Source organism: Hordeum vulgare, chromosome 1H, assembly GCF_904849725.1.
Source record: "Hordeum vulgare subsp. vulgare chromosome 1H, MorexV3_pseudomolecules_assembly, whole genome shotgun sequence".
In the NCBI taxonomy this organism is placed as follows: domain Eukaryota; kingdom Viridiplantae; phylum Streptophyta; class Magnoliopsida; order Poales; family Poaceae; genus Hordeum; species Hordeum vulgare.
Window position 1 is genome coordinate 456866541 of NC_058518.1, and position 14017 is coordinate 456880557.

The 14017-nt window shown below is 52.7% G+C and overlaps 1 protein-coding gene across 1 annotated transcript; it reads right to left on the bottom strand.

Moving 5' to 3' along the window:
* Nucleotides 1–7618: 7618 nt before the first annotated feature.
* On the bottom strand, nucleotides 7619–9818 carry LOC123444924. Its single transcript, XM_045121812.1, has one exon. It carries the CDS (start codon nucleotides 9709–9711, stop codon nucleotides 8053–8055), a length of 1659 nt encoding a protein of 552 aa, XP_044977747.1. The 5' UTR covers nucleotides 9712–9818; the 3' UTR covers nucleotides 7619–8052.
* Nucleotides 9819–14017: the final 4199 nt, after the last annotated feature.

Sequence of the window (14017 nt, forward strand, 5' to 3'; positions counted from 1 at the left end):
CTGGTTCGCATCTTGGAGACGTTGAAATGCATGCGCAAGTGTGTGGAGTCCGGAGGCGGAGGCACAAACTGGGCCTCGGCTCAGTCGACAAGGAAGTCGACCACCGGCTGGGACTTGATGGATGTGCGCGACTCGTATTGGATGTCGTGGTCGGCCCTGGCGATGGTCCACTTGGCGATCCGGTCGGTGGCGTCCCGGTTACCCATGATTTCTAAAGGCGGAGTCCTGCTCACCACGATGATGGTGTGCTCCTGGAAGTATTGCTTCAGCTTCTTGGCGACAAAGTATATGTCATAGCACATCTTCTGGTAGTGGGGGTAGTTCTGCTTGAAGGCGGAGAGGACCTCGCTCAGATAGTAGACGGGGCACTGAACCGGCAACGCCTTGCCCTCCTCAGGCCGTTCCACCTCCAGAATGGTGCTGACCACACGCGTGGTTGCCGCGATGTACGCGAGCATGGGCTCCTTTTCGGCTGGAGTGTCCAAGACGGTCGCGCTGGAAAGGGAACGCTTGAGGTCGCGGGACGCCTCGTCCGCTTGGTCGGTCCACTCGAACTTGGCCGTCTTCTACATGAGCTGGTAGAGGGGCAGCGCCTTCTCGTCGAGCCGGCTGGCAAACCGGCTGAGCAAGGCCAGGCAGTCGACGAACTTCTTGACGTCGTGGAGCTTCGTCGCCTTGTGCATGCGCTCGATAACCTTGATCTTCTCGTGGTTGGTTTCGATGTCGCGTGCGGACACGGAGAAACCCAGGAGTTGGCCGACTGGCACGCTGAAGACGCACTTCTCCGGGTTGAGCCAGACCTTGTACTCGTGCAGGTTGACGAAGGTCTCCCGGAGATCGTCGAGGACGCTGAAGTGCTTCTTGGATTTGACGACAATGTCATCGATGTAGATGTGCATGTTCCTGCCGATTTGAGGTAGGAGGCACTTCTGTATGCACCGCTGGAAGGTGGCTCCTGCGTTCTTCAAGCCGAACGACATGGTGACATAGCAGTAGGGCCCGAATGGGGTGATGAAGGAGGTCTTCATCCGGTCGGCCGGGTCCAGCTTGATGTGGTGGTAGCCGGAATAGGCATCCAGGAAGGACAACAAATCGCAGCCGATCGTGGAGTCGATTACTTGATCGATCCGATGCAGGGCGAATGGGTCATTTGAAAATGCCTTGTTCAGGCTGGTGTAGTCGATACACATGTGCCAGGTTTTGTTCTTCTTCAGCACCAGTCCGGGTAGAAAACTTCCATGATGAAGCCGGCTGCAAGCAGCCAGGCGATCTATTCTCCTATAGTACGCCGCTTCTCCTTAGAGAAACGGTGCATGTGTTGCTTGTCCGGCTTCGCATCCGATCGCACATGAAGATTGTGCTCTGCGTACTTCCTCGGTACACCCGTCATGTCCTTGGGAGAGCATGCAAAGATGTCTCGATTCTCACGTAGGAATTCGACGAGCTCGCCTTCCTATTTTGCTGCCGAGGATGCGCCGATGATGATAAACTGCTTGGGGTTAGCCGGGTCGAGTGGCACCTGCTTGGTGTCTTTGGATGGCTGGAATGTCGCCTCGCTGGTCAGCTGGGATGGGGGAGTCAACATGGCCGGCTGCTCGGTGGCCTAGGCCATGAGCCAGTCGAGCTCGCGCTTCTCCTCCGCGATCACCATTGCCTCGGCCAGCCGGATGCTATCGCGCGCGCACTCGATCGACTTCCTGTAGTTGCCGCCTATGGTGATGATGCCCTCGGGACCCGGCATCTTCACCTTGAGGTAGGCGTAATGGGGGATCGCATGAATTTGGCGAGTGCCGACCTGCCCAGGTGCGCATGGTAGGGGCTGTCGAGGTCCACCACCTCGAGCCATATCTGCTCGTGGCGGAAGTGGGCCTTGTCGCCGAATAGGACGTCAAGCTGAATTTTGTCGATTGGGGAGCATGATTGGCCCAACAGGATGCCATGGAACACCATCCGGGTCGATTGCAGGTCTTTTTCCCCGAGCCCCAGCTTGAGCAGCGTGTCGCGGTAGAGGATGTTGATGTTGCTGCCGCCATCGACCAGTACCCGTTAGAACCGACAGGTGAGCCTTTTGGAGGCGATGGTGGGGTCGAGGACGACGGCATAGCTGCCAGGGTTTGGCATCACGGTCGGGTGGTCAGCCCGGCTTCACGTGGCCGGCTTCTCAGACCAGTGCATGTACTGCGAGACCGAGGGCACGGTGGCGTTCACCTCATGCCGGCGCTGACACTAGATGTGCTTGTCGCTGCCTTCGCTGGTGAAGACAACGTAGGCCCCGTCCTGATCGGGGAACTGGTCGCGGAGGTGGCCATCGTTGCGGGGAGCCAGAGCAGGAACCGATGCACGAGACAACACTTGGGGAGCCGGGAGGCCCTCACCGCGGGCCAGTCGCTGGGCAAAGCTGCACTGCCAGAGCGTGTGCGTAGCCGGCTTCGCTCCGGAGTGCATCTTGCAGGGTGTGTCGAGCATCTACTTGAAGGTGAGCTTGGACTGCCAGGTGCCCTTGCCGGCCCGCTGGCACTCGCTGGCGGCCTCGGCAGTCGGCTGCTCTTCCTCAGTGGTGGTGACCTGCTTGCTTCCGTACCGGGGATCCGGCTGGTCAGATTTCTTCTTGTTGTTATGTTGTCCCCGATTGTCGGTAGCCGACCATGGGGTAGCCGACGGCGGGGCGGCCTTGTCGGTTGCAGTAACCTTGATCCGCATCGCGGATCGGCTGTGTCGTATCTGTCCGCCTTGGCCATGAGCTCCGCCAGGGTGGTTGACTCCGAGCACATGATCTCGTGCTTGAGGAGGGTGCCATCTCGGCAGCCCCCGATGAAGTATTGGATGGCCTGCACCTCGTGCATCCCTTCACACGAGTTGCGCAGCTCGGTCCAGCGCGTGAGGTAGTCGCGGAGGGGCTCGTCCGCCGCTTGGACGGACATGGCCAGCTCGCAGGGAGGACCGAGCGCTTGTATGTGCCGGTGAAGTTGCACACGTATGCTTCCTCGAAGTCCACCCAAGCGTTGATGCTGTCGGCTGGCAGGCTGTTAAGCCAAGTCAGGGCCGAACCGGTCAACATGAGGGGGACGTAGCGCACCGCGACGCACTTGTTTCCCCTGGTGATGCCGATTGCGGTGGTGTAGTCGATGAGCCAGTCTTCTGGCTTGGCCGTCCCGTTGTACTTTGGAGTGTCTTGGGGAAGCGTGAAGCCGGTGGGAAACGGATCTTCGTGGATCCGGGGGCCGAAGCACGCCGAACCGATCGGGCCTTCCTCCTCGAGAAGGGCAGATTGCGCTAGCCGGCCGAGACGAAGGCGGGCATCGTTCTTGCTTCGAGGGACGCGCGGTCTGAGCCGGGCCGCGAGCTCGGGCCGAACAGACGAAGCCGGCGAGCACGCCCGCTCCTGCCGCGGAGGTGGGGTGCAGGCACGAGCCGACTGGCCGCCTCCCCCTCCCCCGAGGGGGCGGGGCGTTGCGTCGGCTAGAGACTGTCGGCTGCTCGACTCCACGTTGGGAACGGCTGCCGTGACTCACGTCGACCGGAGTCGCGAGGGGAGGAAGAGTGTTGGGCATGCTGGCGGCCGCTGGCCGCCCGCTAGCCCTCGTCCTCGAGGTGAGGAGAATCAGAGCCGGCCTGGCCAGGTCGAGGCAAGCCTGCTGCGAGTTGGCAGCGACGATGAGATCATGGATGTGCTTTTCCTGCTGCACACGCTCCCCGCCCACCATGGTGGCAAAATCCTCGTAGGCCACTTGGGCGGACCTCATGCTGGTCGCGGGGGTGTTATAGGTGGGGAGCGTGTCGCCTAGGATCTCGACGACTATGCATCCATGGTTGCGAACCTCACCGCGCCGGCTGGGCTCGTTGCCAGCCAAGGTGAGAGCGTAGGCAGAGTTGTACACGTGCTTCGCGGACTCCATCCAATGACAGGCTCCGTGAGCAGCTGCTTGCGGACCGTCTCCAGCTCGGTCGTGGTTGTGGCCGGGTTGGCCGTTGGGGCGATGGGGGTGCTCAATCCCTGAAGAGTGGAGCGGAGAGGATCGGAAGGACCAGGACGAGCCGTGGTGGCGGCCGCGTGGGCGTCACCCCTGGCACGAGACACAACGGCAACTATGTACGTGTGCGCCCTAGTGCAACCAGAGCTCGTGGTGGATCCGATGGTCATTACCTATGCGAGGACACTAAGGTTGCTGACACTGCTCGAGACGGTCGCCCCTACGAATGTCGACGAATCGATGCAGTCTAGCACTTCGTTGGGGTACTCATCGAACGCAGGCGCGTCGTCGAGCCACAGCTTGCTGAAGAGAACGAAGAGATCGTCGACCTCGAACGAGACACGACTACGGCACGGCTCGTTAGAAGAAACAGTGGTGAGGCCTGTAGAGCAGGTGTAGCTGGAGTTCAATACCGCGGAAGCTTCCTCAAGGGCGAGCTCCACGGGCGTGCTGATTAACCCGGACGCGATGCCTTCGGCGAGGTTAGCGAGGGGTCTCGCCCGGAGCGTGACTCCGGACGACGCCGCGGACGGCCCCACGATGGGTGCCAACTATCATCGTTTTCTCACGACAGATGTAATGGGAAGGCTTATCGAGTGTGGTTAGGGCCGTAAGAACGCCGACGGGCTCCGAAAACGGGATTGGGGACAAGCGGCACGAGACACACGATGTACCCAGGTTTGGGGCCCTCCGTGGGAGATAACACCCCTAATCATGCTGGCTTGGTTGATGAACCGGATGTGATTACAATGGTGGTCCTTGAGGTGTGTGACAGAGGAGGAAGAAGCTGGTAGCCTTGTGCCTCTCCTGTACGGTGTATGCAAGTGAATGGTCGACCCCGTGCATGGGGCAGTACCAGAGGGTTTTATAGGCCAACCCCCTGACTTACATTATGTATAAAGGGTACGGGGGGACCCAGCTGGCAGACTCTCTTAGCCGGCCAGGGTGCCCACCAGTGGAGTGGTCTTGTCACGTGTAGGGGCTCGTCGGCTGTAGGGTCCCACCAGGAGTCAGGACCGCCGGCCAGTCGTCGTCATTAGTGCGTGCTTGTTACGCAACGGTGTGCTCCGCACTGTGTAGCATCGTCTTGTGGCAGCCGGTTGAAGTCAGCGGTGCGGCCGGCTGAACTGTAACCACGTCGGGGCAGGTAATGGAGTGGATGGCGGGCATGCTGCCACTGTGTCACCTCGACCGGTCACAGTCGGCGAGGGTCAGTGGTATGACCACCATCACTGTAGCCACGTGTGCACTTGAACCGATGTAGCCATGCTTTTGATGATGTGCCCCCAACGCGTTTGTGAGGGTGATGTGACAAGAGCTGACCCACCGGCTAGCGGGGCGCAGTCGAGCCGAATGAAGAGCAACCTTGCCCCGAGCCGGCTCGATTGCGCAACCGGCTAGGGGCAACCAGCCCTTCGGGGGAATAGGCCGCCCTGTGTTAATTTTTTGAAAGAGGATGGGAGAGGCGCTCAAATTAGCCTACCCGGGGTCATCCCCCGTTAGGTGGGAGAAAATTTGTCCGTTGAAGGCACACCTCAAGAAACAGGTGCCTCTTGACAATAGATAAAGGAGACATGATTGTTTAGGATTGAACCCACCTTTTGCTAATGATTGTTCGTTAATTAGCATGTGTTAGTTAACAATAGACATGTGCTAATTAATCTATTAATTAATTTCTATTCCCTTTATTTTTAAATATAAATCTTTTTAAAGGTTCATACAAATGTATATAGACATACTTTAAAGTATAGACTTACTTGTTTCGTATATAGTCTCTTTATGAAATATTAAAAAAACGGAGGGAGTAACAAGGAGGAGGGTGGCGCGGCACGTGGGTGAGAGCGGTGGCTCCACCCACCCGGACGTGAGCAGGTGCGTTGCGGTGACATGTGGGCGCACGAAAGGGATTAACGTGCGGGACATACATGGACATGGACATGGACGGAGCGGCGGAGGCTGTGCGGTGCCCCTGGACGTACGGCATGCGTCGTCTCGTCGGCACCCGGCCATATGCCAGATTGGAGATCTGACTCAGTTTCATCCGTGCCGCTTCCATCGCTTGCTCTCTTGGTCTGGTAATGTGCTCCGGAGGGCAGACCTGGAGTAGCCAGCTCTTTCCTTCTCTTTCGTGCGGCTGAGATATTATCAAGTGAATGACAGATATTATCAAGCGAAGGCTGCGTGCTCTTTCGTGCGGCTGGGATATTATCAAGTGAATTGACAGATATTATCAAGCTAAGGCTGCGTGCAGTGTGTGTATTTGCTGATGGACGTCTCAACCAAAACATTAGGGTCCTGCCACTGGGATTTGGACCTCGTTTGGGAATAATAATGATCAAGCTGCGCAGGACACGCCACAGGCCACATTGCCTCTGACGACGACGCTATTCCCCGTGGGCAACCCAAACGGCGCTTCAACCCCAGCAGTGAGGTCTTACAAAAAAAAAAAAAAAAAACCAGCAGTGAGTTTGTTGGCGGCTGCCGGCCTGCGTGCTTTCACCAGTGCAGTCCACGGCGATCCACTGCTGAGGCAAGATCCGGATTCCAAGCGGGCGCAGCAGAAAAGCCTGCGACGGGGTGGCAGGGCCGGGGGCGATCTGCCTGGGCGGCAGGTGGGATGATGGATTGATGGCTGGTGGCCGTGTCATGTCACCCCGTCAGGCCGAAGGACCGGAGCAAAGCAAGATAAGGAACATACGACCGGCACCCAAATGAGGGGTGTGCAACACTGCACCTCTAATGCTACAAACATCAGACGTCCGTGCTGCCAGAATGTTAGCAGTCCTACTGAATAGTACATTGCCAAGTAAAGCACAGGATCATATGTTGGGGAGAGTTGGTCAAGCAATGGAATCAGTCCCACTAAACTAAACCAAAGGTTGTGGATATCATTGCTGGGACTGGAAATCACATTGTCCAGTGCCAGCGCCCAGTCTCGCCACAAAACAGAAATGGCATTGCACAAGAGAGGAAGGACTCTGGAAATGCAAACGGTATCAAATTAAAGTATGACTAACCCCACTGTCCGTCCTGTATGGTTAAAGCTGGTTGCTAAATTTGAGGGGCAGCCAGGACTGATCAACAGAGCGTAACCAGCTCAAAAAGGGGCAACCGATACCGATCGTAGATTCATGACAACATCCTCCAATATATGATCCTGAACAGAGGTAGTAGAGTTGAGTCATGAGATGAGATTATGTACTCCCATCCGCCCCGAATTACTTGTCGATCCATTTCCGCGACAAGTAATTCGGGGCGGAGGGAGTATATCACATAAAGGGAAATGATTCTCTTCATTATTGCAACTTATCATATCGGAAACATCAACCAATGCATTTCATGATCAATGTTGGAAACATCAACAAAGAACAAAGATACTAGTGTTCGAGTCATGAGATAAGATTATCATAAAAGGGAATGCTTTTCTTCTTTATTGCGACATAAACATACCTCTTTGCCCAGTAGAAAGAATACCCGCAGAGTGGCTGCAAAAGAGTAATGCAACAAGAGAGTCCTTTACTTGGCATTCATTCAGTAAGGCGACAAGAGAGTCCGTTATTTGGCATTCATTCAGTAAAGCGACAAGAGAGTCCGTTATTTGGCATTCACTCAGTAAAGCGACAAGAGAGTCCGTTACTTGGTACTCATTCAGTAAAGCGACAACAGAGTTCGCTATTTGGCATTCATTCACTCCATTCAACTAAATACCAACTCAGTTTTACATGCTCACTTCAGCCATCTACAACCGAGACTCAAGTGACAGTGCATTATTTATGACACTAAAAGTTGATCCCATATGGTACATATCTGCTTTACGATCAAGGAAACTTCATCTGATGACAATCTCTCAGGTTTCTTTGGTATGCATGTCTCAGGTAATAGCATAAATTAAACATGTAGGGAGGAACTAAACAAACAAACAACTAAACAGTACCCTATTAAACAAGCGGAAGAGGAAGAGTTTAACCACACCCAGCATATAGTGCCCAAAGAGATAAAACGGGCTCATTGAGAAGAGCGAACCGTGAAAACTGGAGCAACACTGGAGCCTCTGCAATACTCAGTTTGGCCTTCTTTAGCTTTAGTTCATCCGCCTTCTCTTGTTCCGGTGTGTTTCACCACCATCCACATCCAACGAACCTAGGGCGTCGCTTCTTCCCCTCCTCCTCAGGGTTCTTGAGGATCCTGCATTGCTAGGTTCTGGTAAGCTTTCAGTAAAAGCAGCATCCTCCTGAATCACAGCCATTGTGCTTGAATTAGAAGTTTGATCTGCAGAAGGTGCAGCCGCAACATGAATTCCATCAACTGGCGGCTCATGATTTGGCAAATTCGACGAAGTTGATGCTCTGAGGCTTGGCCTAGATATTCTTCTAAGATCACTCACTGCAGTTGCCAACCTTTCTGTATTTGCAAGGCCAACAAGGGTAAGGCGTTGCAAAAAATCAATTCCTTCCGAGGAAAGGGGACTTGAACTACGCCTAGGCGGATCTGGCGCGCTGCTTCCTGGCAGCCCGCTGTCGGGAGTAGAAGAAGAAACAAATGTAGGGTTTTCTGCTTCCCTTTGCAGCCTCCTTGCTCTCATCCTGGTAGTAATTCGGCCTAAACGGCCAGTCTGATGAGCATGATCCATCATCTCCTGGAGAGATGATTCTGGAGGCGCTTCAAACCTACTTGCACTAGTCATAATCTGCTGATCAAGAATGCGTCTCCAAGAAGATAATATCCCATGTGCCTCGCCAAGCCTACGCGAAATTGGGCGCAAATGATGGAACTGTTGTCGAAAACTCTCGAGCCGGTTGCCGTGTGGCCTGGCGGGAATGTTAGGGCTGGAGACATTGCCATCGTCAGCGACCTTCTTCTCCACATCGGAAGTTGAATTCCCTCTCCCATAGATAGGAGTGATGTTCCCTTCAGTGACCTCACCTTTGCAGACAGGGCATTCCTTGTGGGTGGAATGAACATGCAGCCACTGGTACAAACAAGGCCAGCAGAATAGATGACCGCAAGAAGTGACCACGGGGTCGTCGGCCATGTCAAAGCAGATGTTGCACTCAAACATGGCAGTATTCTTGCCACGATCCGCAGGCTCATCATCAGCGCCCACCATGGCACCATCGTCAATCACCTTATTGTCCTCGACAGCATCCTGCACGGGCTGCTGTGGCGGTGGTTCCAGTGCAGGCTCGTTGTCCGGGCCAGGGGCCTCGGAGCTGAGAGGAGGAAGGTCTGAGCGGAAGCGCCTGGGACGGAGGCAGCGCAGCTGGCGGCCGTTCAAGGAGATGGCGCGGCGGTAGCGCTCGGAACGCTCCGGGCGGAAGGTGGAGGAGGCCGTGGAGGAGGACGGGCGGTCGACCCAGCCGAGCAGCTCGCTGGGCCGCGGCGGTGGTGGGGGTGGGGGCGGGTGCGAGAAGCCGAACTCTTCCGCGAGCTCGGTTATGGGAACCTCCTCGGCCTCCAGATAGGGCGCACGCACCACGGAAGCGGAGAGGTGGTAGGGCTCGGGCGGCGGGCGCATCAGGTCGGCGCGGGTGGGTGAATAGGGCGGGTGGAGCGGCTCCGGGTCGGGCGGCGGGGCGTCCGCGGAGGCGGCGGAGGAGGACGGGGAGGAGGAGAGCATGGAATTGCCGAGGGCGAGGTCGGAGCCGAGATCGGGGCGGCGCGGGCGCGGGGCGCGGGGGAGGCCGAGGTAGAGGTTCAGATCCATCCTTCTGCGGCTCCGGGCGGCATCGTCGGCGTCCATCCGGCGTCGGCGCGCCTACCTACCTGCGCCCTCCTCCGACTCCCCGTCGCGGCGCAACCGCCCACCTCACCACCATCGCGGGGCAAGCGCGAAGCACATGGGCGGGCGGGCGCGGCGGGGAAGGAGACGGCGGCCGGCGAAATAGTTGGATGTGGTTAGGCGGCGGCGGCGGCGGCGGCGGCGGCGAGGGGTGGGGAATTGTGGGAGGAGGTTGGGTGCGCAGGGGAAGGGATGGGATGGGGGCGGGGGGAGGAGAAATGAAGGAAGGGGGGAGGCACGAGGTGCGCGAGGTTTTTGTTGCTGCCGGAAAAACAGAGCGCCACGTCAGCGCGCACCCGCCCCTTCCCCCACCGCGAGAAGAGAAAGGGAGGGGAGGCTGTCCCGGCGAATCTACCCGCCCGCGTGCGTGTCTAGCTGCCCTTTGCGGCCGTCTAAAAACATCGTCATCCAGTTCAAAACAAAAAAAAAAACATCGTCATCAGCGGTGTGTGTCCACTGGGCCGTCGGACCGGTCTTTTTTTTCTACTAGCAAAACGGTCCGTGCATTGCAACGAAAGAAAAAACATCATAATTTTCAACGGAGATAACCATATTTTGCTACATCACCGAAATACATTATCACTCTCATTTTTGTGAAATCATATTATTTTAAAATATTTGAAATTGTGATAAAAATTCAAATTCGCGAACATTTTCTAAAATCAGGAATATATTTTTAAATCATTAACATTTTATACTATTTGCAAATATATATTCTTAAAATGTGAACATTTTTAAAATATTTTTCTTGAATCAGCGAACATATCTAGAGTCGACACACACAATAAATCTAAATATTGCAACGTCTACATTTTCATATATAATTTATATGCAAGAAAGCTGTATATAATATAAATAAAATGTTACATCTAATGTGGATCTTAGTGACTTCTCATTGCTCAAGCAAAAAACAATCACCATTGTTTAGTCACTTGTATTTCAAAACACATTATTTAAATCTAATGTGGATCTTAATGCTTTCTCATTGCTCAAGCAAAAAAAATCATCATTGTTTAGTCACTTGTACTTCAAACACACATTATTTCACTGGAAAGATGGACAATTATCCATGATGAAAGTGTCATTATGACATGAATGTACAACACAACAGAAGCAAATTTCCTAAACTTGCTACTAATTTTATTACTTTTACACAATTGGAATACTTAGCAGATGTTTTGTTTCTTCTTAGTTAAATTGGGACAAATATCCAATGAAACTTGATGGAGAAAAATGAGGATATGTGACCCAGTGACAGTCTGCTCGCCCGAGCTCTTGGTGGAATTTACTATCATGGTATAGTTATGGATTTGATCATAATATATTCTGCCAGTTGCTACGAAAAACTATGAATGCAAACTACCAACAACACATACAAATCTAGAAGAAAACTGGAAAACTTGAGGGACAAAACAAAAAGTTTACGTTGACAGTAATACTCCTCTAAATGGCATATATATACTGTCAGACTTTGTTTTGTATTGAAGATTTTAGTGTTGGGGAACGTCGCATGGGAAACAAAAATTTTCCTACGCGCACGAAGACCTATCATGGTGATGTTCATCTACGTGAGGGAATTTCCGATCTACGTACCCTTGTAGATCGCACAGCAGAAGCGTTAGTGAACGCGGTTGATGTAGTGGAGCGTCCTCACGTCCCTCGATCCGCCCCGCGAACCGTCCCACGAACCGTCCCGCGATCCGTCCCACGAACCGTCCCGCGATCCGTCCCACGATCTAGTGCCGAACGGACGGCACCTCCGCGTTCAGCACACGTACAGCTCGACGGTGATCTCGGCCTTCTTGATCCAGCAAGAGAGACGGAGAGGTAGATGAGTTCTCTGGCAGCGTGACGGCGCTCCGGAGGTTGGTGATGATCTAATCTCGTCAGGGCTCCGCCCGAGCTCCGTAGAGACGCAATCTAGAGGTAAAACCGTGGAGGTATGTGGTCGGGCTGCCTTGAAAAAGTTGTCCCAAATCAGCCCTAATTGCTCCATATATATAGGAGGAGGGAGGGGAGGCTTGCCTTGAGGCTCAAGGAGCCCCAAGGGCTGCGCCACCAAGGGGAGGAGGAGTCCTCCTCCAATCCTAGTCCAACTAGGATTGGAAGGTGGAGTCCTTCTCTCTTTTCCCACCTTTCCTTTTTTTTCTCTTTCTCTTCTTTTGGTTTTTTCTTTCTCTTGCGCAAGACAGCCTTGGGCTGACCCCACCTACTTGGTGCGCCACCCCCAAGGTCCTTGGGCCCTCCCGGGTGGGTGGTCCCCCCTCCCGGTGAAGATCCGGAACCCATTCGTCATTCCCGGTACATGACCGGTAATGCCCGAAAACCTTCCGGTAACCAAATGAAGTCATCCTATATATCAATCTTCGTTTCCGGACCATTCCGAAAACCCTCGTGATGTGCGTGATCTCATCCGGGACTCCGAACAACATTCGGTAACCAACCATATAACTCAAATACGCATAAAACAACGTCGAACCTTAAGTGTGCAGACCCTGCGGGTTCGGGAACTATGTAGACATGACCCGAGTGACTCCTCGGTCAATATCCAATAGCGGGACCTGGATGCCCATATTGGATCCCACATATTCTTCGAAGATCTTATCGTTTGAACCTCAGTGCCAAGGATTCATATAATCCCGTATGTCATTCCCTTTGTCCTTCGGTATGTTACTTGCCCGAGATTCGATCGTCAGTATCCGCATACCTATTTCAATCTCGTTTACCGGCAAGTCTCTTTACTCGTTCCGTAATACAAGATCCCGCAACTTACACTAGGTCACATTGCTTGCAAGGCTTGTGTGTGATGTTGTATTACCGAGTGGGCCCCGAGATACCTCTCCGTCACACGGAGTGACAAATCCCAGTCTCGATCCATACTAACTCAACGAACACCTTCGGAGATACCTGTAGAGCATCTTTATAGTCACCCAGTTACGTTGCGACGTTTGATACACACAAAGCATTTCTTCGGTGTCAGTGAGTTATATGATCTCATGGTCACAGGAACAAATACTTGACACGCAGAGAACAGTAGCAACAAAATGACACGATCAACATGCTATGTCTATTAGTTTGGGTCTAGTCCATCACGTGATTCTTCTAATGACGCGATCCAGTTATCAAGCAACAACACCTTGTATATAATCAGAAGACCCTGACTATCTTTGATCAACTGGTTAGCCAACTAGAGGCTTGCTAGGGACAGTGTTTTGTCTATGTATCCACACATGTATATAAGTCTTCATTCAATACAATTATAGCATGGATAATAAACGATTATCATGAACAAAGAAATATAATAATAACTAATTTATTATTGCCTCTAGGGCATATTTCCAACAGTATCCCACTTGCACTAGAGTCAATAATCTAGTTCACATCACCATGTGATTCCAATGAATCCAACACCCATATAATTATGGGGTCTGATCACGTCTTGCTCGTGAGAGAGGGTTTTAGTCAGCGGTTCTGAAACTTTCAGATCCGTGTGTTCTTTACAAATCTTTATGTCATCTTATAGATGATGCTACTATGTGCTATTCGGAAATACTCCAAATATCTACTCTACTATACGAATCCGTTTCACTACTCATAGTTATTCGGATTAGTGTCAAATCTTGCATCGACGTAACCCTTTACGACGAACTCTTTAACCACCTCCATAATCGAGAAAAAAAATCCTTAGTCCATCAGTTACTAAGGATAAATTTTGACCGCTGCTAGTGATTCAATCATGGATCACTCTCTGTACCTCTCAACAGACTTTGAGTCAAGGGACACATCAGGTGCGGTACCCAGCATGGCATACTTTAGATTCTACGGCCAAGGCATAGAAGACGACCTTCGTCTATTCTCTTTATTCTGCCGGGGTCGGGTTTTGAGTCTTACTCAAATTCACACCTCACAACGCAACCAAGAACTCCTTCTTTGCTGATCTATTTTGAACTCCTTCAAAAACTTGTCAAGGCATGCATCTTGTTGAAACTTCTATTAAGCGCTTTCGATCTATCTCCATAGATCTTTGATGCTCAACGTTCAAGTAGCGCAATCCAGGTACTCCTTTGAAAACTCCTTTCAAACAACCTTGTATGCTTTACGGAAATTCTACATTACTTCTGATCCACAATATGTCAACCACATATACTTATCAGAAATTCTATAGTGCTCCCACTCACTTCTTTGGAAATACAAGTTTCTCATAAACCTTGTACAAACCCAAAATCTTTGATCATCTCATCAAAGTGTATATTCCAACTCCGAGTTG

Coding starts and splice junctions, on each gene's coding strand:
- LOC123444924 (XM_045121812.1), bottom strand. CDS start 9,711: ATGGACGCCGACGATGCCGCCCGGAGCCGCAGAAGGATGGATCTGAAC.